Source organism: Syngnathus scovelli, chromosome 10 (genome assembly GCF_024217435.2).
Source record: "Syngnathus scovelli strain Florida chromosome 10, RoL_Ssco_1.2, whole genome shotgun sequence".
Taxonomy (NCBI): domain Eukaryota; kingdom Metazoa; phylum Chordata; class Actinopteri; order Syngnathiformes; family Syngnathidae; genus Syngnathus; species Syngnathus scovelli.
Genome location: NC_090856.1, coordinates 1,637,511 through 1,665,385, shown reverse-complemented (window position 1 = coordinate 1,665,385; position 27,875 = coordinate 1,637,511). Strand labels below are relative to the sequence as shown.

General features: G+C 40.2%; 2 protein-coding genes across 5 annotated transcripts in view; both read right to left on the bottom strand.

Moving 5' to 3' along the window:
- Nucleotides 1-27,875, bottom strand: part of rabgap1l (RAB GTPase activating protein 1-like) — a 39,943-nt gene that overhangs the window by 2,249 nt on the left and 9,819 nt on the right. For 2 of the 4 annotated variants that reach the window (XM_049728995.1, XM_049729003.1), the window contains exons 14-24: nucleotides 12,570-12,683; nucleotides 10,568-10,642; nucleotides 10,366-10,491; nucleotides 9,635-9,778; nucleotides 8,076-8,117; nucleotides 5,546-5,674; nucleotides 2,264-2,356; nucleotides 542-652; nucleotides 370-474; nucleotides 220-303; nucleotides 51-122 (exon numbers count right to left, since the gene is read on the bottom strand). In XM_049728995.1, coding sequence (XP_049584952.1) covers nucleotides 51-122; nucleotides 220-303; nucleotides 370-474; nucleotides 542-652; nucleotides 2,264-2,356; nucleotides 5,546-5,674; nucleotides 8,076-8,117; nucleotides 9,635-9,778; nucleotides 10,366-10,491; nucleotides 10,568-10,642; nucleotides 12,570-12,683 — 1,095 coding nt within the window. Of the gene's footprint in view, nucleotides 1-50; nucleotides 123-219; nucleotides 304-369; nucleotides 475-541; nucleotides 653-2,263; nucleotides 2,357-4,013; nucleotides 4,278-5,545; nucleotides 5,675-5,901; nucleotides 6,268-8,075; nucleotides 8,118-9,634; nucleotides 9,779-10,365; nucleotides 10,492-10,567; nucleotides 10,643-12,569; nucleotides 12,684-27,875 lie in introns of those variants that run through there. The other 2 variants (XM_049729013.1, XM_049729021.2) reach the window with 2 other exon arrangements.
- gpr52 (G protein-coupled receptor 52) lies at nucleotides 19,895-27,054 on the bottom strand. The gene has a single exon (XM_049729092.1). The coding sequence runs from the start codon at nucleotides 22,897-22,899 to the stop codon at nucleotides 21,721-21,723; it is 1,179 nt and encodes a 392-aa protein (XP_049585049.1). The 5' UTR covers nucleotides 22,900-27,054; the 3' UTR covers nucleotides 19,895-21,720.

Sequence of the window (27,875 nt, the reverse complement as noted above, 5' to 3'; positions counted from 1 at the left end):
ACGCAGGTTAGAGAAGAACTAACCATATCATGTTCTTGCAGGAATCTCACCCGGACAATGTCCAGCTCTTCTTTTGCTGCTGCCTGCTGCTTTTCCAGCCTGGTGCTAAGCTGGGAACAAATCTGAAGCACACACCAAGTTGTTTAGATAACAAATGAGACGTGAACTTCATCATGCATTCAAGGAGATGCTTTGCCGGAGAAACTAATACTTGCTGACCTGTTTGTACTCGGCGATGATGGCTGTGGTTTTCCTGATCTCCAGCTCGGCTTTCTCCAGCTCCCTCCTGAAGACTTCCTTCAGCTGATGAAATCCAAAATAAACAATGACATCAAAACACGGCTCCCGAACCAGTTGGAGCAGAGTTACCTGAGCAGTCTCCTCCTCTTGTTGTCTCTTCTCCTCGTCCGTCTCCACCAGACGCTGCTTTGTGCTGAGCAACTCTTTGTTCAAAACATCGGCCTTGTCTTCTGCCTGAATGCACACAAACCCACAAAGGGTGACTGGATGATCCACCTGGAACGAGTTCCTGTGTGATTACCTGGTCCAGGTCATTCCTTAAGGCAATCTTGCTGGTGACCAGTTCATGGGCCAAGTCGTCGTTCTCCTGTTCTAGACGCATACTGGCTTCCTGAAGGCGGCGGTTCTCCCTCTGTAAAAATAAACACACGTGGCAGATGATGAGAAGAGGCCCCCTGGAGATATCGCCAAATTAACTACAGTGTGAAGTGTTCTTATATGATTTAATTGCATTTTATATATAAAAAAAAAAGAACTGTTTTTGTGTTCTTAAATGCACTGAAACCCAATAGAAAAAAATAAAATAAAAATTCTCCATCATATTCCGCAATTTCTTTCTTTCTCTGTGTCCTTGCTAAAAATGATTAAATGTAAAATTCTAATCTAATGTAAAAATAAAAAGGCTATTGTGAGCCATCACTGGAATCTTATGACTGCCTTAAAAGGTCTCTCACATGACACCGTTGACTTAATTATAACACGGCCACGTGACACAAAAAACATTTATAAGACAACCATCTCTTTAGTTCCTACAATTTAGATGCTAACATACAAACATTGACAAACTCTATTTATAAATAGAGATTGGATAAAGTGCATTTTTTTTTTTTAGAAGTAACAGACTAGTTTGAATTTGTAATCCAATTTGTTGCTTCCTGTCAGTCTCATTAAAGCAATCATGGTCATTTCTCCTGCAGAAGCTGCCCACACGTTTTGCTTTTCTCTCAGATGTTTGCAGTGTGGAAATGAACATAATTGCCTCATATCACATGTTGAAATCATCAATAGCCAAATCTTCTTACAAGAAACCCTCAGAGGAAGCCGAAAGATCTTACCACGATCGGTAATCCAGTCTTGCTATGGAGGCTGCAGCACCACAAAGTAAACTTTTAAGGCATGATCCTGATAGGAGTGTCCAAGAATTTCCAGCCTCCCTCTCCCTCTCACTCTCTCTCTCGCCCTACTCTGGCTTTTGTCAATCTGATCAACCAAGATAAGAAAATGTAAAATCGCAAAGAAAAAAAAGAAAGCACAGCGAATGGTGATATGGTATCCCTCCTTCAAGAAAAATGAACTTGCTCCTTGGGTCCTTTCTCTGTTGGCGGAAGAGGAAACTACTTATCAAAAGTAAACGTTTCCTTCCTTCTTTCGAAAAGCAGCAGCTTATAGTTTCTACGGCAACTCTGTTTTGTCAACCGCTCACGTCGTCAACAATTCTCAATAGTCTTAAGGTTTTTTGATTTGATGATATTTATTTTATTTATTTATATTTTAATAAATATTATTTATGTATATTTATTTCATTTTATCTAAGCAAACACATTCTTACTTGAACAGAAAATAATAGTGGCCTGAGAAAAGAAAAAAAATGACTTACTCAGGGTCACAATGAATAGAATTGAATTGGTGCTTCTAATTACTGATTTGGAAAAAAACAAAATATAAAGAAAAAAAAAAGGGTCTTTGAGCGTACCTAAAATAGATATGATAGATGTTTAACAATGACGGAAGTCTAATTTTAAGCCTGATGCTAAAAATAACTGAGAAATACACTTGAAAAGTGATGCGAGGGAATAAATAAGAATGTTTAAACTGTTTCAATTTAACAAACAATAATGTAGACAACGTTTTGGAAATTAGGTTTAGGTTTGCAGTGCTGGAGCACAATAAGCAAAAATAAAATAAAATAAAATAAAATAAAATAAAATAAAATAAAATAAAATAAACGTGTGTGTGTTAGTACCTGGTATCTGTCAATGGGGTCTTCTTGCTGTAGCTGGCTCTCTCTCTGCAGCTGATATTCTTTCTCAAATTTCTTAAGCTTCTTGGTTGGAACCTAAAAAAGAAAATAAGCAATTTACCGCACAAGCAATAAAGAGTCACTGCCTATAAAAGCAAATAATAATTGGAAAGAAAATAACTGTCATCCCTAACGGTGACTGTTTCTTGTGACGACATTGTGGTATTGTGGTTTGTGTTACACAGCTTCTAGTTTTCACTTTTGCAAAATCAACGGAAGACTTTTAAGATAATGTTAGAATAGAGCGTGCACTTAAGAAGAAAGTTACAAGATAGATTACGCCGCATTTATTGTTGAACTCATTTGACACAAATTTGTCTGTATTAAAATGGACTAAGAAACTTTGTGGTTTAGCTAAAATGTGTTGACCTAAAAAAAGCAAACAGCACTTCATTTAGCTCAGTTAAAGATATTCTTAAAAAAAAAAAAAGCTGAATTTTGCCTCTAAGTGGCTTTTAAAGGACGATCGCCCCTGAAATAATAAAAACAAATAATTAAAAATACAAATGCGACATTGACTATTTTGAGAAAATAAAGACAACCTAAAAACAACACTGATATTGAGATGTGTAATTTGATCTCAGACGTGCGGAAACAACATCGCCATTGTGCCAAGTGTTACTCTTGGGGATTGTGGTCATGGTTTCATCCTCTCTGATGCTTCCTTGTGTCTTGTTATATTATCAAGTCAAGCACCTGAGTCACAGAGCTGAAATTCAATATCCCTACAAACTAAGATGACCACTTAACACGTCTATAAACGTCAATGGCACTGAATGACTTAACATCATGACCCGGCAGTAGACATATTTTGTGCTTTTTTGAGAGCATATAGATGATGTAAAGTATTGTGCAACAAATTTGGAATTGGTGCATCATTTTAAATGTTAGCTTGCTTTGCTGCTGTGTATTTTCTCTTTTCCAAATGCAAAGAATGAAACAGACACAAATCATTGTTGTCTTTTTGACTGAGCTTTGTTTTTCATACTTTTGCATGACTACTGAAGCGGTGGAAAACAGAGCGAGCCGTGGAAAAAGGGGCAATAAAGATAACCGTTTCCTCACCCTTACTGGAATAAACTACAACACACGCAATTAGGCATGCATTTCTCAAAAGAGCCAATCTCACATTGCAAAATAATGACTATTCAGTATGGAATGTTGGGATGCCTGCCGCAGGATATGGTACCAAGGCCACTTAGCCATTGAATGACCTGAATCCTTGCAAGTGAAATTGGAGTTGGTCCCCAAGTGGAGATCACGTGTTCTAGCTCTGGTGCCATACTGGGACGGGTATTATCTTGCTAAGCGCGCTCGCACGCCGATGGATGGTGATGAGGCCAGAGGAGTTGGAATATTGAAGTAAGGACAAAAGCAAGTGGACACCCCATGAAAAACTAGGCCATGGAATTCAATTAGCCACGTGAGGCAAACAAACCAGCTCCCACAATGTCTCCATTGATTCCAAATTCATACTTAATGAATTGTAATTGAAAGAAACTTTGGAGTCGAGCCGACTGACAAAAAAATCCAACAAGCTCCCAGGAGGAAAATAAGACACATGAGCTTTTAACAATTGCCGTGTCGCAGTTTCCACTTTGTGTTAAATATGCAAAGAATAAAACAAGTGACTAGCATCTGAAATTGCTATTTATAGCGCAAACCGAATCCAGCCAGTACGGAACAGACATACCACAGGTCGAGGTGCTCTGATAGGTCTGGAGTGAGCAATCATACGGGCCAGAGCGTCCTCTTCGCCCGGCCGCTCGACAACGTGAGCATCGTATGCCACCACGATGGACACCTCCTGCATCATCTCGCTCGCTCGCTCACTCGCTCGTAGTGGCGAGGAGGAAGCGGAAGAGAAGAAATCAACCTCGATGAGGAAGACGGATGGCGTCAGAGAGTGAGTGCGGCTGACAGCTCGGGCTTCTCTCTGATCGCAAAAGAGGCAGGCAGGCGACTGGCTGCTTTCAAGAGATTCTCACTCAGGAGTGGAGCCCTGCCCACTGAGTGGTGGGCGGGCGGATGGATGGGGGAAGTGAGCGAACAGTACAACACACCTGTTTGTGTGAACAACCCCCCCCCCCTCCAATCCCCTCCTTGTGGAGGACAAAGGAAGATTTTGCTTTTTCTTCATTTCCGCTGACAGAATTCCTCATCTTTTTGCGCTCCTTTTTCGACAGTCGTTAATATTTATTTCATTAAAAACACATCACTATTTCTAAAGCTTTGTTCACACCTTCACTCGAGGAACATAAAAGGGAAGTTGTCAAGTAGAATGAATTGTTTTCCTGACTACATACTTTATGATGCTTCCTCTTAGCAAATGCAAAGGACTGAAGTGCACACTCATTTATATTTGTTTGACACGAGCAAAGTGGTATAAATAAAATGTGAAAGATCACTTGAAAGGAATGCATACACATATGCACACGTATGACTTTGGAATAAATAAGTCGTCATATTAGCTCGGGTCCAAAGGACGCCTAAGATCCTGAGAAATTCAAATACTTGGCATAATCCTCCCAAAAAGCTAAGCCACCCGACAAGTAGAGCTGATCAAGCCAAGGTGGCAGGGAATGTGTTCGCTATTTTAAGCAGCTTATATAGTTCAGCTGATCCGCTTTATATGTTGGCTGAAAAGAAAAAAAAAAAAAAGGGGGGGGGGGAGGGAGAAGAAACTTGTTTCGGTGGTTTTGGATTTTTGGCAAAGGTATCTTAAAGGTTTAAATAAACAAATAGAGTTGACAACCACATCTATTTGAGAAATGAAAGCTTGTTCAGGCAAAGACAACATACAATATCAACGTTTTGATTTTTTTAACCAGTAAACTTTCAAACAGATCACTACGACTAAATAAACGCTTGCCTTTGGATGGTAAACTAGAAGAATGCCAGACATGTTAAATATTAACGATGTTGACTCAAGGTGAGCAACACGGGAATGATTGGAGGAGAGAGCCAAAGTTATCTATTCTCTCTTTCTCTGCAAAGTCTCTCTCTCTCTCTCTCTCTCTCTCTCTCTCTCTCTCTCTCTCTCTCTGTCTCTCTCTCTCTCTCTCTCTCTCTCTCACACGGATCTCAAAAATGTATTAGTTTATGACCTCAGCAAATTCTCAAAATGCCATAAGTCAAGAGGATGATGACATTTTTTGCGTACGGGTCAGCGGCATCCACGGAACTCGCAGCATATCTGAAGAAAAAAAAAAAGACGAGGCAAACCTTGATGTTGCAAGCTTGTTCCATCAGCCTTCTGGCGTTCTCTGCAGCTCTGTAGCGTTTGGGCAGCTGCACTCTGAAGAACTTCAGAGCCCCTTCAAAGTCGGCCTGCAAGAGATCCTCCTTGGATGTCTGCAGGTAAACAAGTCGGGTCGGATGGAGGAGGAGGAGGGGCAAATATTAGTCAAATAATAATCATATTTTTATTATTAAAGTAAAGGGTAATATCACCAAATGAAACACATCAATACCACCATCTTGTGGGGGAACTGTGCCAGTTGGTCCTACTTTCGAAAGCTAATATGATCATACACTCAGCCAACCGGACTAACAACAGAAAACTTTCGTCCCCGTCTCACCGCCAGCAGCTTGGGGACAAAAAGTCGATGTCCCATCCCGAGGAGATCCATCACTTTACAGAAGGAATCCGCCGAGGCCTGACTGCTTTGGGCTTTTTGCTCTGCCGTTCCCTCTCCATCCTCCACTGCCCTTCGCACGGCTGGAAGTTGCAGAGGGGCCGAAAGAGGAGGTGGAGAGGGCAAAGGCGATAGTGGGGAGGCCAAAGGGGAGGGGGAGTCCCTCTTTGGGCTCGGGATAGCCGATGACTCCAGCGTGTCGTCTGAAAGGTCCCGCTTGGTCTGCATGAGATGAAGTCGCCGCAATGATATCCACCGAGGAGTCCAACTGATGGAGCCTCGCTAAATGAAGACTCCGGACAACCAGGACAGAGTGACCGCAGGCACAGTTAATCAAAACGAAGAGAAGACTGAGTCTTCATCCCACCACTGTCAGAGCCCAAAAGTGACCGCTCGTTGCGTTCGAGTCAAAAAATGAGCAAGGGATGGCGTTGGTTGCATAACGCCGTCTTCTACCTGCGAGCCACTCTTACCTTGCTGCGCTAACGATCCGATGTGTGGTTGCTAAGCAACAAAGCTGCGCAACACGTGGCTTGCTGCTCCAACAAACAGCACCATTTGTCTTCTTCTCCCTGCAAACTCTAATAACATCTCATAAGGCGCTTCCAATATGGAGGCTGCACCTGAAATGAAGCTGACAATATTCCAAGATGTCTATGAAATGCAAAACAACAAGTATGGCACTTGTTAGAGAGGAGGTAGACAAAAAAAATCCAACTCAAAAAAAAAATCACTGCATGGACCTCAAGCACATTTCCATTAGTGGTGGGCAGATCCTTCAGACAGCTCCTTTAAATGGAAAGTCATTTGATTCTCAACAACACAGCCTAAATGGATGCATCTGTGAGTCAGTGAATAGGCTCGTGTCATCCATAGCGATTGTTCTGGTCAGCTTCTGGGGCGAGGCAAAGCAAAAAAAAAAAAAAAAGAAAAGCATGAAAACACACAGTGTTTCCAGACCGCTGTCACTTTGTGATGCTAACAGCTAACGGCTAGCAGCTTGCAGGTCATCTATGTTGCAATCCATTTGGTGGCGTGCTGCAAAAATATAGATCCAGCAGAAGATATGGACCAAGAGCTGCTGGGCTCAAAGGATCCAGAAGGGGAAAAAACGGAAGACGACAAGAAGAAGCTCCAGACAAGAACAGAATGTAAATAAAAAAATAAAAAAACGCTTTCTTCCTTCACGTCCAGATAGCTGATGGGTACACCTTACATTCTGGGAGTGAGGAGGGATGTGGGTGATGACGGTGAAGCAGGAAAGGGAGGGAGCTGGATGGACCCAGATGGAAGGAGGGAGGGAGGGAGGGAGGGGGCTGAGACACCAGAGCACAACGAGGAACGAGGGAAGGAGGGAGGGGGGAAGAATGCCGTCATGGCTGGCCAATAGGAAGCTGCTGGTGGAATCCTATTGCACCTAGCTCATTTGTTCCCAATAGCCAGTATGGCACCCACTTGGGAAACATTCTAGTATTGAACAGGAGTCATTATTTTGTCAGAATTATGACAAAGATAAATAGTACCAGGAAAATGTCAATTGGTAAACAAATGACCAATTACGATAATAAATGTTCATAGTCAACTAAAACTAAGGACGGACTTCTGTATTTATAGAGGAAGAAAAAAAAAAGTCATCTCTACATGTGAACAACTTGTGCGGCAATACAATACCCCAACAATAATTTGCTGTATATATTATACATTTCTTATATTCTTATCCATTTTGAACACATTGAGGTCATTGTTGTGCTGTTGTTGAAGGCCTTACTTCTTTTCTTTTAATGATTAAGGAATCCAATCGATACCAGAGACACCAAGCCTATATGGCTCGTTCTGTGTGCGCTTTTAAAAGTTCTGCATTATGTTTACAAACATGATCGATGATTGACAAAGGACCATCCATATGCAATATGACGGAACAAATCAATACGACCGGCCGCAAGAAGATCTGCTAACACAACAAACAGGAATGGCACACCACTTAGACGAAAACAACAAAGTGGTAGAGGAAAACAAATCACTGATTTGATCTTCTCAGAATGGACAGGTTGCATACCTGTCACAGCTTGTTTAGGATAAATAGTCAAATAAATAGTTGAATGAGTTGCAATACTAACCTTGAGCAGAGCCAAGGCAACATTGAAGATGATGTTCAAACCCTGGAACACAACACATTGCAACACATCAGTCATCATGAAAATACAAAACCAAGCATTTTATTTGCCGCCTCATTGAAAATCAGGAATTAATATGTGAAATTGCAATTTGGAGAATGTCTCACATCCATGATAACACATATCAAGTTGGCCGCTCTGCGGGAACACCCACGTCTCCTTAGTCTCTGTGATCATTTCACATGGCAACACAGAGCTAAAAATATCCAGACAGCACTAAAAATAAGGAAAGCGAGGAGGGGGCGCTGTCTTCATAAACTACCTTGGATTAGCCACAAGATGGCGCTACAACTCTGAGTCTGGATCCAAGAGCTTGGACGCATGTAAGAACTTGGTTAATACAGTAAATTGAAATGGACAAAGAAGATAAATACATAAAACCGGGCTGGGATTGCGGCAGGGCAGACTGCAGGATAAATAGTAAAGGTGGAATGAAATCCAGCGGAATATATTCTAATTCTGTTTTACACACATTCCTCCAAAAGTAATTAAATGTAATGTGCACGTTAAACATTTGATGTCATTGAACGAGCTGTAAATTATGATGATGTCTTTCTTATTACTGCCCGACGTTACTTTAACTGCCCTGCATATCTCACAAGACCATAAAGCCCACTGAGCATCTCAACGGGAAAAATTCCACAAGAGAAATGATTTTTTTTTTTTTTTAATCTCCTCCTCATTTTAGGCGCTCCAACCGAATTGCGCTCACCTGCCGTGCGCACGTCCTCGCAAACGAGGGACAAATTTTGTTTGTGGTCTTAAGAGGAAAAAAGTGAAGACAAAACGGTGGAGAAAATGATACACGAGGAGAACAGCTGTCAGAGTAGCAGGAGATGAGGACGCAGGTTTAAGCAACAGATTCTTATCATGCGCTTCATTGGCTGAGGAAAAACCTGGGAAGCGTCTTATTGTTCTGCTGGGGGGGCTAGTGGGAGGGAAGAAGGAAGGGAGGGATGAGAAAAGAGAGGAGTGAAGGCTGAAAGACGGGTCACGATCGAACAGAGGGGCAAAAATGGTCTATTTTTGAATCCTTTGTAATCAAGGAATCCACTTTGCATTGTTACCTTAAAGAAGTGGGCTAAAATGATTCGAGAGAAAGAAAAATCAAATCCCTATGAATCATTTTATGCATGAGATATGATATTAACGAGGTTTTGTTTTCATGCTTTCGTCTCCTTAACCAAATGAGTTATAGTTTTCTAATAATGTATTTAAAAAAACAAAGAGAACAGCTCCAGAAACAAAAACAAATGAGACGCAATCTTTGTAAATCGTTGAGGATTCCTAATAGATTTGTTTTTACCATTTTATCAACCTAAAAGCCCGATAGGCACATCTTTATTGATTAGACGGATCAAATCAAAGGGCAGGGTGAATACACCATGGATTGGACCATGTGTCTTCTACTTAGGGCCTTGACACCTGCTGCGGATGATTCAAACAAGTCCCTTTTTTGCCTCATCCTATTTGATAGATAGACAAAAGAGCTTGCACTATACCTCGCAAAGCAGGAGATCGGTGATGTGGAACACCATGCATAAGGGGAACTTGGCAGTGAAGAGGGTGAGGAACCACTGAGAGGCATACATGTGTGCCTCCAGGTTGAGTACATGGAAATGGGACCAGAGATCGGGTAGCTGTTCCTAGAAAACAAGAAAGGAAGAGCTTGGGAGACTTTGGAAATAGGAAAACAACAATTTTTGGGTTTCCAAGAATTTTTCCCGCAAGTCAGTTTTCATGCAGGAGAAAACGAGGCTCTTTCTGCTGAAAAGTGTTTCGTAGGTCAATGCCTTATGAAAGAAAAGAACGGCGGTACTTTCAAGAAAATTGTTGTTCCGTTAATTGGTGTATGATTCTAAGAGCAAACTGCTTATTCCTGAGAAATGCACAAAAAGGAGTGCAGCCAAATGCATCACATAAAGAGAGCAGCAGGATGAAAAAAAAAATCACTGATGAGCAGCAAGCCGATATTTGAAGTCTGGGTGGTTCAAAGAACATCTGCAAACAGCATCTAATCATGGGCTTCAAATTTAAATGGATGTGAAATTTGTTTGAGTAATATCAAAGAGTGGCCCCTATCTTAAAGACATTTCTTTGGAAGAGAGATGTTTTTTTTTTTTTGTGTGGTCCAAATAGCAATGTTAATTAATTTGCTGAACATAATTTTGAAATTCAAACTGCTGTAAATATTACCAAGCATGAATTCATCCTCTCGATTCCAACCATGTACCTGCATGAGCTTCTCCAGCTGAAAGAACTTGCAATGAAGATCTTCAAAGTTGTTTTTGTAGAGAGCTCTGAGGCCATACTCAAACATGATTTTCACCAGCACACAAAAAGCCTGCTCCTCAGGCATCTGGAAAACAACAGTAACAACATGTACTTTGAATTATTATTTCTATTTGTCCGACAATCCACGCATGTTTACTTACATGCAGAAGCAGAACAGCCGCAAGAAACGACTGTCCTTGGCAGTAACCGATTTCCTCATCGTAGACCGCATAGGCCTTGACGAGAGAGAGAAAAAAAAAAAGTAACAATGAATAATTTATTAAACCAATTTCAACACTAAATAATTTCATCTATCCAAAACGGCTTGAGGTCGCACTCACAATCACACCTCGGAACAATTTTAGTGTTCAATTAACCTTCATTATTTTGCCAGTAACCATAGAAATATTGACAGCAATATATTTTTATCACTATGATACAAATTTGTATTTGCTACTTCTTTTTATTGAAACTACCATGACATCAAATCAATTAATTGTGCAAAAATCATTTATTTTGCTTCTATTTATCTGATATTGGGTCATTGACTAGGTCCGAGCCTCTTCCTTAAAAAATGAGAGCAAAAAAATCCAGGGTGAGATTAATTTGCTTAAATTAGCGTTTGATGTGCAGGTAATGGTGCTGTCATGCAAAAGTGCCTGGACTTTAATCTCCATGCTGACATGCTTGATTGAGTGCGCTATTCACACATTCCTAACTCAGCAAGGTGACATGTCTGTCGCTTGACAGATGGATGGGGAGGGAGGGAGGGAGGGAGGGAGGGAGGGAGGGAGGGAGGGAGGGAGGGAGGGAGGGAGGGAGGGAGGGAGGGAGGGAGGGAGGGAGGGAGGGAGGGAGGTCCTGGTGGGACAAATCGCAATTTGGGAGCCTGACGACATAACAGAGCCGGCAGGCTGAAGTATTTGCATCTATTGTAAGACAGGTACCTATTTCAAAACAATTCAGATTTTTTTTTTTTTTTTAACTGTTTGCATGTTAATATGATATTTCGGAACATTTTTGATGAATGATAAAACTTTAAATTAATTCAAATAAAATAAAAATACCGTTTTACAAACACATATTTTCTCTTTTTTGTCTGAAATACTGTCAAATTTTCCAGAGGAGATCCATACAACCTTGATTTGTGAACAATCCCGAGTACTTGTACAGGTTGAGGTGGACTAAATGGAACATTCAGAAAATAAAGCAAACTGTCACCAGAAAAGTTCACCCAGCTCAATTGACCTTTCTTGGAGAACAAAGGTTAGAAGATTAAAGACCCATGCATATTAGCGAGGAGAGGGGTCCTGGAAACTCTGGCTTGGCTGAAGCCCACTCATGCCTCAAGATCCAGCCAACCTTATCAGCAGCAAATCTACATTCATTTGCATACAAATGAAGGCCAGCTCACCACTGACCTATTTGGGTCCGGACCCAATGTAAAATGTAAAGCCATCCTCTCACAGAGCACAAAAATATAACAATTGATTCAAAAATGACATTTGACTAAAACCTAAATCCATAATTGTGTTTCTTGCCACCAAGATTCTCAAACAAACTATCAAATTTGCATGCTGCTGTCGTATTTGATTCATTTTTTTTAAACGTAGCTGCCGTTTTTCCAAACAGTAGAAACAAATTGAATTAAAATGATTTAGATTAATAGATTTAATATGATGATTATCAATTTACCAGGCTTTCATATTGTCATTTCCTAAAATGTGCTCCAAGTGCATTTGTACAAGAAAACATTTTGCAAAGGACCTTGGGCAAAGAGAATTCAAGGACAATAATTCAATGGCTGTATTTAATCCATTAATCTCTTCTTGGCATAACTGTGATGAATAACAGCAAGACAATGTTGGTAGCAAAAAATAGGAAAACATCTCGACAATCCCCCTTTAATTCCTTTGCCCTTTTCCGTAGCTCCATTACTTTACACTCGGAGGTCACGTTTCCATTCTTGAGAAACACAATAACAGAGCGCTTCAATTTATTATATAAGATGCTGATGAGTTGATTTGCATTGCATTGGTTTTTATTTATTTATTTGTATTATTTAATTTATTTTTAATTGATTTTCAGAACCTACAGACTATTTCTAAGTCAGGATTTAAACTAGGATTAATAAAATAAAATAAAAATACATTTTCCTCTTACCTTGCAGATCTTGAAGAGTGAATCCTGTCCATCTCCATCAGAGTCCTTGAAGTAGTCATGTGCAGGGAAGGTACGGTGAATATCCCGAGTGATCACTGCCTCCTGAGCTGAATCCTGAAACGTGTATAAGATTACAAAAAGTGCCAAACTTTTTTTTTTCCCTTCGTCAACACACGTCCACAAAGTTTTGTGTATTTTTTTGTTTTCTGTCATTGTGCAACTTCTGAAAGGAAAACAAGTGGCGGTAGGATTTAGAAAGACGTTTTCAACTTCAACAGCTTTTTCATCACCTTGTTTAAAGTTCAAGGTTCTTGCCGCCATTTTTCCCCGCGCCCACATCTGTCTAATCATAAAATCGCAAAGCGACGACACGATGCCGTCGGAGCCATACCTACCATCTGTTGCTTGCACGGCTCTGCTCTCTTGTCACTGACGATATTTATTTATCATTCGGGCTGTACTGTATGTCATCATGAATGTTAAACGCCTCCTCCCTCGTGTTATGTATGGCGTGCTGGAAAACAAGCTGCCACCACTTTAATTAACAAAAATATATATTGTGACGGAAAGAAAGAACATTTGAAAAGCAGCTCAGCTGTGACCTGAATAATAAAACATGATAGAAAATGGATCTTGAATGCCAGCGCTTGCTTTCATAAAAAGCTGGAATGTGAAGTCATTTCATTTACATGCCATGAAATTCGATGCACGCTGCAGGCGAGCTGGCGTGCTATTTTAATAAGATTTGCGGCATGGAGGTGCATTATGTGTTAAATATATAACAGCTGCAAAGTGCATTACTGTATGTTCATTAAGCCGCACGGGCAAAAAAACAGCTTTGCATGTATGCAGGCGGCACAGTTATTTTTAACCTAACGCAAAATGTTATTTTCTTAATGAGATTCCTAAAAAGGAACAGAGAATAACATTAAGGTACAAAACATATTAATATATAATAATATATATTTATAAAATTAATATTCTTATATTTTCTATATTATCTTATTATTTATATTATAATATATATTATCAATATATTATAATATTAATCTGGTAATAAATGCACCAAATACAATGTCAGTTTTCTTCTTAAGATACTTCATACATGTTTGGGGAGAAACAGGCTACGTTTAACTATGTTGTGTAATAATGATACAAAAATAAGATTGCAGATAATTGGAATTTTTTTTTTTTTTTTTTGCAGGATTGCAATTTTAATGGCAACCTTGTCTGGCAACAAGTGGATAAATTGCTACAGTTCAACGTGCTCCTATCGAGTGTCTTTTTCAATTCCTCGTGTTTACTCTGTTATTTGTTGAACTGAAAATCAAACGTAGATATTTAGTTACCTATTTAGCGCTGCCGTTTAAATGCTACTAAAAGCCGCCTGTCCGATCTCGTGACCTTTTAAAATGCGCACAAGATCATTAGAGCTTTACTGCTCGTGTCACTGTGTCCAAAGTCTTTGAAAAAAAAAATCTATGGCGTTGGGAGATGTGCACATTAGCCGATAAATATGCACAGTCCTTTAAATAAACCATCTTAACACTGCTCAGGACAGAGAGTACACTAACCTGAAACTGTTGGCGCATATTAACTATTTGCTAGGCTCCAACTGTGAAGGTCTAAATGTCACAGAAAATCATACTGAAATGGAATTTTTAATGAAAGGCACGTCATTAGGAGCACCAGAAAACAGAGCTTTTAAAAATACAGTTGAAAACTTTTAGAAAATGAAAATGAACCCTGCCAACGCACAAGCTTCAAGTTCATGGTCTCCGTATTTCGTGTTTTTTTATTCATTTTGTATTTCTCTCTATATATAAATTTTCCTTTATCTGCATCGGCCCAAAAAAAAATTCCTATCGCCCTGATTACCACGCATATATCAATGAGGACTAATAAGAATCTGTTTGACATTGAAAGTCGTAAACGCTTTGATTTAATAAACCATGCATGTCTCTGCTAATTAAGAGCCTCATTACTCAAAAACTCCACAAATAAGTGGAACTGAAACTCTTAGGTTGCTAACATAAAGCGTCCCAGTTTGTGGAGGTAAAAAAAAAAAAAAAAAAAAAATCTGCCTTGGTTTGGATAAAGACAACAATGATTATTTTTATCTACACAATCACAGAAGGATTGATTTAACAATATACCAATTATTATAATACAATGCTGCATTATACGTGGAGCTGTCTCAAATGCTTTGCTTGCTTTATTTGAACACACCTGCACTCCTTCCCTGCAAGTACTAAAACCAAACGTGAATTCCGTGCTGCTCATTTAGATGACTGTGTCACATGTAAAATGCAAATGCTGAAACCAGCAGCTCTGTAATCTCTGTGGGGAGGGAGGGGAAGGGGAAGGGGGGGGCTGAGGTGTTCCGCAGGAACTGCAGCCTCATCAGCACCATCAATTTTCTGTCACGATACCCGACTTCCACCTGCACAACTAGTTCTATGAAAATAAGTCCATCTTCCTCCATACGTGCGTTCATAAAATGGCTTCCAATTAGGAAGGTTCCAATTAGCATGTCTTTATAGCAGGCTAGCCCGGGACGATTGCAACAGATTACATAAGAAATTGAGTGAGGCATGCTAGGCTTATTTTCTGAAGACAGCTGGAGAAAAGCTGATAACCGTGCACAGCCCAGCATTATTATTACTATCACTAGCATCCAAAGGACCTTCACTGTGACTGATCCATCCACCGCCGCCGCCGCTACAGGTGATTCAGTGGACGCCGATGTTCAAGGGGATCTAGAGGGCAGTGGGCAGTGTGTTTGGTTCCTTCTCGCATTGGAAGCAACACAGTGACAGAGAATCTGCGGCTGTGATAAGAGGAGCCAGTAGAAAAATAAAATAAAATCAATAAATAAAATATATAGTAAATAAAAACTTAAAAATTGATTTAGCCAGCGGCCATTTTTTTTTGTTGGTTTCTAATATGCTCAACAAGTTATGATTGTCAGAGGAAAAAAAAAAGTTAAAGCTTGCCTAGCAAAGGATCTTATACATATTGATGAGGTCACCTATTGGCACCTATGTGCACTAAAATATACATGAAACATGAAAGGTCAAGGCTAAAATGGCATCTTCCTTGAAAAATACCAACCTTTGCCGCTCAAATGTCAACAAAGCTGACGAACAACACGAGCAGGAATATACTATTCGACAGGTTGGAACCGAAATCTTCATACAAAATAATACACACGGAGGTAATTAATAAAGAATGAGCGCTGCAAGCTAACCTCGGCGCGCATGTATTATTTCTTCGCACTGAATGAAGCTTTCAGCCATATATCCCCTGGTGGATTGCAAACTGATTGACAGAAGGCAGAAAACAAGACAGATGGAAATAAGGAGAGAATGAAAGAGGCAAAGAGTGATGGCTTGGAAGAATGGCGAGAGGAGATAACGTGGAGAGACAGAAGAGGAGAGAGAGAGAGAGATGTACACAGAGGGGAACGAGAGGCTTCCTCTAATTGCAGCCTGCAGGCATGTACTATTACTCAAGCTTTTACGACAGGTAACTTATTTCACACACCCAGCTAAAAATAGTCATGTGTCCAAACCTGCCCACTTTAACATCCTTTTAAATCATCAATTTGGAGTTTGACCAAAAACATCTACTGTACTGGAACACTGAGGTTGATTGCCATTTTTTTTTTCATCATAGGGATGCTATTTTATTTGAGACAGATGTGACCCTTCCTTCGCCAGTCAAACGTGTCTAACGGCATTGGCTGATGGGCTCCATCTCTGACAGATGACTGATATTGGTCCGCATCAATCACACCACTATAAAAAGTCATTGCAATAAAATGTTTGCCACGGGAGAGCTTCCTACTTGCGAGTTTGTTGGAAATATAAATACGTCCCATCATTTTTTGCAGATGCAAGTGACAGACAAATGATTTCACTCATCAAACATAATAATAATAATAAAATTTGAACAATAATAAATTTGTCCTGGTTATCTAATTGTCCTCCTCGGAGTCGCCGTTGGTACGCAAGCGAGCGTTCTATCATGCTGCTTTGACAGTATTGCGTAACTCGGGAGAGGGGAAGCTGCCCTTGGAAAGTGTCTGATGCGAGGTGGCATGCTTTGCTAAATCAACAAGATACAAATGATAGACACTGGCTCAGTACAGCTGAACACTCAGATCCCACTAAGTCCTTCAGTGACAGTAGGACCAATCAGAAAGGATTCCGCTCGCACTAAAACCATGGCAACCACTATGACAAGTCGTTTCGTGAGTCAGAAAAGGGAACAAAAATGAAATAAATCACCTATGCAAGGAAGGAAAAGCAATCTTATGTTCTAATCAATAGCTCAGAAACAAACAAAAAAAAGTCTTTGAAGCTATGAGAAGCTAATCAACGTTGAAGTGAATCACTGCAAGAATGACAATTGTGCCCGACTTTGTCAAGATTGGACAGTTGAAAATAATAAACAAATTAATTAATTAATGTGACCATTCCTATATTTTTTTTTTGCGGTTGGGATCTTGAAGAACCCTCAACCACAAAAAAAAATTGCTTTTGATAAATAAATAAACCCTCTATAGCTATGAAGGCGAATACCAGAAGTAGGTATTATTAGTCTCCAAGGTTTCCTTTTCTTGACCGGTGGATTATTTAAAGCATGAACATGGCTGTTGTTTGGAATAAATGCGTGCTCAGCAAACCTTGGAAAGTTCAGGTCAACAGAAAGTGCTTCCCTGGCAAGTCAAAAGTCATTTGGAGCAGCCACCATTTTTCAAAACAACAATTTGCAGTCTGGAAGCTTGAAGAACCAATGTGTGAGGCAAATGAGAGAAAATGCTTGTTGAACGGAAACACGCCCCTGTTCAAGTTGCTATTTCTTCTGCCTCTTTATGTCACAAAAACTGGCATATGAACAGGAGAGTGTCATCTTTTTCTAATCCGCTGTAGACGACAAGGAATATCCATGCAAATCACTGCCTGTGTCATTTGGTGTTCTCTTTACTTCAGGGGATTTGCTGAGATAATCTATTGGTATGATATTCAAAAGGACAGCAGCACGGTAATTAAAAAACAGCACTCCTGAGACCTTTATCCTTGGTGGCTGGCAAAGAACTTTGGAGCGGCTCCCCTGGAGGCTTTCGGGGCGGGTGGCAACATCTGGACGACTGAGCAGATTGCTAATTCATCAGCCTTTGTAACTATGCCATGGCATTTTAATGGTCAGGGTGGCTCGAGATTTCATTAAGCTACGTTGGGAACTGAAACCAGACTTGTGATTTGGCTTGCAATTAATAGCCTGACACAATTTCAACTAATCGCTGATTTTGGACATCTTTGACTTGTTTAAAACAGATATACATTCACTTATTATATTAATATATGTATTATATATTCATATATTATACATATACGTATTATATATAATATAATTTATATATTGCTATATATATTTATTTAATATTAATTAAATTTATATATTTATATATTAAACTAATATATATAGATTAATTATTTTTTTTAAATTTATAACTTAATTATTGCGACCATTTTTCCAGTGTTAATTTTTATACAATACTTTTATACAATATACAATACTTGCATGTGGAGAAAAGTGGCAACACAAGTGCAAAGCAGCTGCATTCATTTTCAGGACAGCCTCAGGCGTGTCTCCATGTGCTATTATGAATACACTGCAAGCTGTATTTCATAATGGCTCGAGTAATTAAATTGGCAAAGTGCTGCTGTCTTTAACATTATGAAAATGTGTTCAATCTGAAAATATTAATTAGAAGCATGGCTGGGATGGTGCGTTTCCATCTCAGAGAAAACAAATGCTACATGGACGCGACACTAATATAAGCAATATAGAAACAAACGGAGCAATAAACGACTTTCATGGAACATTCGCTCCACTGAAGAGACATGTGAGGAACAATTTGCATCTCATACCTGCCTCAATCTGGACTAGCTTCCAATCTGAAATGGAGCTACTGGCAGTCAAAAACAATTCATTGGTTTCCAGACTTCGATTTGTCACTGCAAGTTCAGCAATGGTTTGACTTAAGAAAACTGGAACAATTTAAAATTATATTGTTTTGCTGTTATTATTTTTGGTCAAATTAGGCTAAAATGCATGTGCAACAATTGAGCAAAATTGTTTTGATTCAATTTGACGCACCCACATTTTTCAAGTCAAAACCGATTCCAAATTTTAATTTGTTTCAACCATTGCCAAGAAGCATTAAATAATGGAATGTGTTACAAAATACAACCAAAAAACGCCATTCCAAGTAATGCAAGCTGTGACATTATAATCATTTTAAAGTGGTTAATTAAAGGTACATTTAACTCTTCGCTATGATTAACAATTACAAATTACTCTGCCTGGAAAAACAGGAGCAATATTAAAAGAGGAAATTACAGTATAAGCTTCATAACCATGGGAGTGATTTGACCGCTTTGCGTTATTTAATGCAACTAAAATGTTCCGAGAGAAGCCGGCAGTATTGATTAGAGTATAAAAGCATCGAATTAAAATAAAGAGCTTCCTGGGATCACACAACTGGAGTGTAACTACCTCCTTTCTGTTCGTCTAGCACAGCAAAGTTATATTAGCTCTTTGCCGCATTACCATAAACGTAAGCCGAGCATGATATTTTAGATTCGATAATCATTTCTTGGCTCGTGATCTCTCATTTCGACGAGCTCTGAAAATAAATCCAAATGCTGCAGTGCGCCCATCTCGTGTCAAGCACGTAAGCAATAGAAGCAGCTTTCCTTCAAATGATGACTTTCCCCACCTCAAAGAAGGTCAGGTGGTCTGGCTCAATCAAAAACGGAAAAGCGGAAGTCGTGCGTGCATGCTGCCAATTGTGGCAATGAAAGGGAATTCCTTATATAGTGGAGGTCATGAATACTGAAAGGGAGGGAGGGAGGGAGGGAGGGCCTCAGCTTGGAAGCTGCTGTTGCTTTGGCAGACAACTTGGAGCAAGAAAATGTTTTTTTTTTGGGGGGGGGAGGAGCATAACATATCAGATAAAAGGGAATCATTAAAACAACTTGAATAAATGAATTTGGTGTCTTAAACTGGAGAATTTCTTTTATAGCTTTATGTACATAGCACGACTCGACAGTGGTCAGCGCTAAGCCGTCGTGACAACTTTAGAAATTTTTTCTGACACCTTTAATCATGTTTTTTTTTTTTTTACAATGATAGTTAAAACCTGCTTTTTAGACAAAGTGCATTTATGAAAGTACTTCGTGACTTTGGGATATCTGCGCTGTATTAGTATTTTTTTTTTTTAATGACCTAAGCAGACAATAATCAAATGTGACTTGACTGTTATTGTCGCCTTTATTTGGTTGGCAGCAACAGCAAAACTGAGGCCTTTGGCAAAATTTCCCAAATTAAAAAAATAGATACTGTGCTAACATCACACTGCTTCCTCTAATCAAAACATTAGAAGCCTATTTAACACAATAGGTATATATATATATTTTTTTACTGTACAACAAGTTTGCAACACACACACACACAACATTATAGTATAGTCATTTACAGTGTGAAGGTTGATACATTATTTTCATGAGATAAATATTTAACATCATCAAATCCCAAAAATAAAAATATATTACTGCACTGGAGATTATTTTGAATTCAAATTTTGTTTTAAAAGACAGACATTGATTTAGCTTTAGCATTCAATGTCTCCTGAATGTTTCAAACGGTGAGTCTAACACACAAATTCACAATTCTAAAAGTCACACTTATAAAAGAACAATTTGTGAAACCTCTGACGACAATCACATTTCAAATTTGATCATATTTGGGTACGATTACGTCATAAATTTTATCCGTGTTGTTGCCATAACTACCTGTATATGAAAATAAATTCAGGCCCCATCTATCTATCTATCTATTCCATAGCACTAGCACTGGGGTCATTTTGTCCAACGAAGAGAGCAGAAGAGCATTTAGCACAACGAGTCAACTGCTATCAGGCATTTAGATGCCACAAAATCTCCACAAGCTTTATCATTTAAAAGACACCATTCAGACATCAGACACTTGAAGAACAACTGAGATAAAGTAGTCATTAAAACTCCTTGGCTAAAAAGGCTTTTCACCATTTTTTAAATTAATAGCTATTATTTTGAAGTCATCTATTTCATGGGCTGAACTATTGGGGTACATCGCTACCTAGCCATATATTTTGATATTATTTCAAATTTTCCAACTATGCTATGCCGTTAACTCATTCAGTGCCATTGACGGTTTTGTCAAAGATATGAACTGGGTTGGCAGTGAATGAGTTAATTGCAAATTAATCAGTAAAAATATGACGTTTCAATCAATCAATATGAAGTTAACAGTATTGTCATGGCGTCTTAAGTTTAGCGGCAGGAAAATGTCAGGGGTCAGCTTTGGCATTTTAATAAACAGATTTATGATGCCCAGCTAACAAAAATAAGTTCATATATTTACGTTAATTGTGCTCCATGAATGTGACTTAATGAAGTATGAGTTGCACGCAAGTCGACTTGCGGTGGAAGGGATTGCCGCCATCTTTAAATCTTGACAACGTTGAACTTACTACAGCATGTTTGTGCTTTGGAAATGGCTTCACTATTATGATTTTTTTCCTAAAGACATTTCAGAGGTTTTGGCTCATTGGCTCAAAGTCTGTGGCGGATGTCGTGATGAGTTAAAAGCAGCTCTGCATAACCTCATTGTCAGTTTCAATATTTAATTAGCTGTGTCAAAACAATCTAGCAATGGCAACATTTTGAAATGTCTTTTTTTTTTCCTCCCACAAAGCTAAAAAATAAAGCAAATTTCAGCTCAACATCACTAAATGAAGTAGATATGTTTCAAACCTTTGCCCATACTATGTTGACAATTTTTAAAAACCTAAAACAGCATTATGGCTGTCAACAAATCAATTAACCTCCAAACAAGTTTGTGAGTAGACCTGAAAAATGATCTCGCTCAATTATAAATATTGAAATTTACAGAGAAACGTAACAGGCTCAATGTTGACTCAACCATACTTAAAGTTCAAAACAGCTACAACGCCAAAAAGTATCAACATAAATTATTTTCTTTTTTTTTTAAACATTTCAATTCAGTGTATGTAGTCAATGAGTCTCCTAAGCCTTCATCAGATGGAGCAAGAGTTTGCCCTTTTCCGTGGTTTGGGCTTCCCAAAGTCTCTATCGTCAGCAGCACAGTGACTGAAGGAGCAAATGGTCTGCGAGAGCCGACGCATGCCCAAGCGGAACACGCTATTGGACAAGCTGTAGATGACACAGTTGCAAAAACTGTTGCTAATTGCTAGCCAAGTGGTAATGAAGGAAAACGCTGGGCTGTCCAGAACATGGGAGCTTTCCAACACAAAGTAGATGATGTAGGGGAGCCAGAGCATATAGAACACGCTGGTGATGCGGAAGAGCACCATGGCGTAACGCCGATCCGGTCCATGCCCTCCTTGATGCCCATCCTTATCTCCATCCACCGTATCCATGTCTTGGGTAGGAAAACGTGCCCGGCGTTCACTGATGTCCCTGTTGTGCTGCTGGCAAATGCGAAAAATGTGGTAGTAGGTGAAACACACCACAAGTGTGGCAGGTGCGTACAGCAAGCACACCACAAAGCCTGTAAAGACGGCTGAGGTGGGCCAAGACTGGGCGCACCACTCAAAAACGTCCCCGTGGTAGCCCGGCTTGCCCCAACCGAAGAAAGAAGGCAAGAAGACCAAGCTGGAGTAAACCCAGATGATGGTGATGCAGACCCGTAGTCGACACGGCGTCACCAGTTGGTTGTAAGATAGCGGTTGTGTTATCGCCAGATAGCGGTCCACACTGATACAGGCCAAACAAGCCATGGAAACACTTTTGAGAACTGAGATGACATAGCTGAAGACTTGACAGGTGATGGGCTCCTGGCCACTTGCAGGGTAGTGGAGCAAAGACAACGTGGGCACCAGGCAGCTGAGACCAACCAGGAGATCGGCGTAGGCCATGGTCTGGATAAAATAGCTGGTGTTGTAGTGATGGAGCAGCGGGGCGCAGTGGAATACGAAGATCACCGTCAAGTTCCCGACGATAATGAGAACGGTCAGGAGGACCACGACAGCCGTCTCCAGGATGCAAGCCTCTAAACCTTTCTTGAAGGCCCAGCCTAAGGGACAGGAGTGGTTTGAAGGCAAACCGGAAAAGACGTCTCCGCGGCTGCCGTTCGGTGCGAGCATGGGATCAGTCGTCATGTCGGACAGATTCATTGTTCCGGGTGTTTCCTCGGGAGACAGGTTTACGGTGCAATTTCCACAAGGCAACGGCATGAAAGTGCAAATTGCCTCCTCCCCTCCCACTGTTCCAGGTCCCTGTAGCCACCTTTACTTAATAGATCTTAATGCGCTACCCTTGCTCACGTTCACCTGACTTTCACATTGATGAGTCTCAATCAAGGGGAAAGTGACGGGAGAAAAATCGCTCGGGCTTTGGCGGGGATAGATTGAGGCCCTTCTTTTCCACATGGTTTACGAAAAAAGGGAGGTTGCTTTCAAGAGTAGCGAGGAGGGGGGGGGGGAGAAAAAAGCCGTGTAGAATTATAGCTGAAGTGAGCATCTGTCGTAAAGGTGAGGTTCATGCTGCTTTGCTTGCCAGCGTGTGGCCTTTATCGCCCATTTTAAAAGAGCTAACACCAAAAGGCTGAGGACATAAGCTGTTTTCACAAAGACACAGATGAAAGAGCTTGCGAGGAAAGGAACCTTACCGAGAGCTCAGTGTATTAAAAATGTTGGGCAGATTCCCAGGAGGGGGAAAAAAAAAAAAAAAAAGGTATGACCAATAATGGCTAATTTGGCACCCATTTGCTAAAAAAAAGTGGAAGTGGCATCACCGTTTGACTGTTTTATGGGGTTACTGTGTTTGCAAGCTTCCCTTATTTTGGTGGTCCTCGGCATTGTCTGGAGCTCATGTGTGCCTAACCATTGTGAGAGTCAAAACACAGACACGGGCTAAAAAAAACAGCGGGATATCCACACGAGATAATGTCACAATTCTCTCAGCGTACACGCTGTTGTTGAGCGGAGCAAGGCATCCGTGTGCAGACAGAAAAAATAAAAAAATCCACTGTACAACGTGCCGCAAAAAATATTTTGTGCGTAACACCAAGAGTAGAAAACGTCCTCTCAAAGTTGTGTATTTTGAAGACAACAGGTGCATGAAATGGTGGTTGAGTCCGATGAAGGCATGAAATATCAGACTTCCGTGCAGGCAGGTGAAAGAATGAAAGAAAGAAAGGAAGGAAGGAAGGAAGGAAGGAGGGACTCTCTAGGAGCTATGAGAGGCCAGCTGAATAACTCAGCGCTCCACTCACTTTGACTCCTCAGCAATCCGCCGGCACACACACACACACACACACACACACACACACACACACACACACAGAGAGTGGAGGTAGAATCCGACAAGCACTTTTTTCACCTCTCTTGCATTCTTGTCTTGGGATTCAGCCCATTTTCCTCCATAGATTTTGCAACTTGTCTTTTAAAGCATTCATTCTTTTGTAGAGGGATGGGGGTCCTGTCGAGCTTTGCCTTTAACTCTTCTCTCTGTATGTCTGACGCCCATAGAAGAAAAAAAAACTTGCTGCGCAACAAAAGGGAAATCCGTTACAGTAGCATTCAAAAAAACCAAAAAGGCGTCCCAGTTTTAACCAGTGTCCTCTGCGAAATGTAATTCCGGAGCATGATAAGCCATTTTGGTCATCTATAAATCCTGTGTAGCAGGCACAAAGACAAAAAAAAAAAAGATCCTAAATGCAGAATATAAAAATAAATGACCAAAAAAAAAAGATGACTACACAAATGGAAGTGTGCTAATTCTGCAGCAAGCAAAACAATGGGACCAAGAGTCCCTCAGCCCTGGTGCAGTAAGAAGGAGAGATGCTGTGACTGGCTTACACTTCCCTCCCTCCCTCTCTACATAGTCTTTGGAGCTCGCACACTCAGTCTCTCTCTTTACACACCCGCCCTCCCCCTCTTCCTTGCTCTCTCAGCCTGCTCACCGTTGGACGACTCTACTCCCTTCTTCACCTGAGGCTCCGAACCGATCCGTCCGTCACAATGGCTTTTCCCAGTGGTACAAGCACATATAGTAAGTCGAAATATTAGCAATAGCTCACATATTGGATATGAAGCAGAAACCTCAGGCTCTCCATTTTTCACTTTCCCACTTCGTTCCATATAGCTGTCCTTTGCATCCCACATGCAGTCTGTCATTTTTCGAAGTACAGGAAAAGAGACTGCGACTCAAACCGAAAATTTTATGTAGACATCGATGGAATTCTTTTCTGATTGTAATACGTAACATTTTTCAACCGGCTAATAAAAATCAAATACTAAGTGATTCCGATAGAATCGATGAACACTGTAATATTCAATTAATGAATTATGCACCATAAAAGGCAGATAGAAATGTAAGTCAGCTAGAAATGCAACAGCTGTTACTCTGTAAGGAACCAGTCAATGGAGAGCTCGGCTCGGCTCAGCTCAAGCTCAGCGCTGTGGACACTGATGAAAAACACCACCAGAAGGCAACTGTTAATTATTCATTCTTCTACCAAAGTGAGCCTGCGGGGCCACTTGGAAACAAAGGTGAATGCTTCCCACAATTCAATCCCGCTCCACCCCGAGATCAAATTTGCATTTCACTACTCGCTGTTATGAAAACACACCAGGCCTACATTTAAGTAACATGAATTATTATTTAAAAAAAAAATAAATAGGAATAACAAATAACAAATCAACACAACGAATTCATGACGCTTCTAACTTCTCACACGTGGTATCAGTCCATAGTTGGAGTCTTAATGTACTGTGTAGGCTGTGCTGGAGTAAAAATGTGGAAAAGCGAAAAATCTTAAGGTCAAAGATCTTAAGCTGCCTGCTGGAATGACCATCTATCACTTTCCATTTCATCTCACGGCGCTAAAGACCTGTCAGACCACTCGGGTTCTGATATGTATACTTATTATTCTCTCACTCTTGTCCTTGCTGCATGTAGGTCATGATGCATCTCTTATTCATACGTAGAGGTTAGGTGTAAATATTTAATCCGACAAACACAGGAGTGGACTGAATATTTGCATTTGATTTGTCTGCTAAGGCTCAAATCTCAGCAATAATTTACTAGACGTTTGTCTTTTCCATGCCATGGTCAATGTTTTTTATTTTCTTTTAAACCTTGTTTTGAGAAGATCAATTGTACAGTATTATACAGTCGGGCTCCACTCGGCAGGCAATGTGACACAGAAACGCTGAGACCAGAGAAGATGCTTTAGGCTGGATCTCCTTAATCCGAGCTGTCATATCAGTGTCAGGATGGCTAGAAGGCGATGGCAACACGCACGCAGACTCGCACGTGCACTGTGTGATATTTTACAAACGCTTACAAGATATACATCTAGGAATACCGCGGGTATGGTTTTATTTTTCATTATATGTACAGTATATTTAATTTCCACTCGCTTATATACTGCAGTTTGTTTACATAAATACTTTTCTGGTGCCCACTGGTCCGTGCAATGTGAATAGGAGCTGGAGGGCTTTGAGAATAGACCGATACTGTAACGACTCACTCTAGTTTTAGAAGGTATAGTTTCTTTTTTAGAGACTAGTGAACCTACGGTGAAAGTGTTGATGTCACAAAGAGGTGCTGACCCCTTAATAGACTGGCTGCTGTGTGTCGCTGGGCTTTGGAAAATACAAGCCTGGAAATAGCCCGGCCAAGCTATTTCAAATGGAGGTTCAAGCGTAGTAGCGCACCTTGGGCTTGTTCGGCTTGAGGGAAACGAAAAGGTTGTTAAAATGTCACCGGCAAACACCAAACCCAACTGCAAATATAGTGCTGCGCCAGCTCAGAGTTATTTGTAAATGTCTCAGATGCCCTGAGGACGCGTGTGTGTGTGTGCGTGCGTGTGTGCATTTCTGACTGTGATGAATGTAATTGTAAGTAATGCAACGCCGAAAATGATACTTGTGATATCAAGGTCACAAGCCATAGGCCGAGACCTACTAAATAAATCAATTAATTAATTAATTAATTATGAATCCATTCACCAGGCTTTAAATAACCACAACCAAAATCTCTCGCAATACAAACTGCAATTATTTACACTTAAACCTTTCCAATAAGGGCGCGAGTCCAATTACTTGCAACTCAATTAGCATTAATGTTGTCACTGAGCCCAGAGAGTCGACATTAATATGCTCCACATCACCCCAGCCATCACTGTCATTGTTCCCTCTTTGCCTCTCTCCTTTTATATTCCCTCAGTTCCATCCATTCATTTTGTGCTGCTATTAATAGCCGCAGCGCCCGCCTATCAATACCGTACTCCGGCAAGACAGGACGTGGGTGGCTGGCTTGGGTGTGCAACAGTCACTCAATTGAAAATAAGTCATCTGAAATAAAAAATAAAAAAATAAGGCTTGGACAAGAAGCGAGAGACAGAAAAGTGTCCCTTGGAACAAAACAATAAAAATGGTGCTGCCTATGGAAAAAAAAATAATACAACAAAAATTAAGGTAGTGAGAATTATTACGCAACAGGGAAGACAGACAGTTGATGACCAACAACTTGAAAAAGTGACTCGGAGAAAAACTAAAGTCTGCCAGATTTTGTTATTGACACAGATTCCTTCCCTCTCATCTATTTGCTCACTCCATCTTTTTAAGCAGACTATCCTGACTTCATCCTTCGTGCCTTTTGATGGCGGTCGCTCTGCGGTATTGTATTTGCCATAAAAGCCAAGATCTTTGTCTTCTTTGTGTGTTCATATCACCAGCTCGCCCAGCTGCTGCTGCCTCTTTGTCATTCTGCCCACTCATTAACAAATATATCACTCAAAAACCCAAGATGGACCTCCGCCAAATTTCTTTCTGAGATTTTTTTAAATGCATTATTAATACATGCATAATAATTATTGCAGTGTTTAAAAAATATATATCATGATGAGGATGCACCGTTCCACCAATTAAATCTCCTTGAAAGGTTTACATACAAAAAATAAATATAATAGATGATATAAAATATACAGGGGTGTTTGAAAAGCAAATAACCTAATCTGCCATTATTTCTCTGCGCTAAAGTTAATCACAGCTGTGGAGAAGCAAAGTACACCTTATAGCTTACCTGTCGCCAGCCAATTGCAGAAAAATATAGTCTAATAAACCTAAAATATGTAAAGTGGAATTGTTTGTATTTGGAAAAAAAAGTGGACTGTTTTTCCGTGTTAACCAAGGGGAACTTT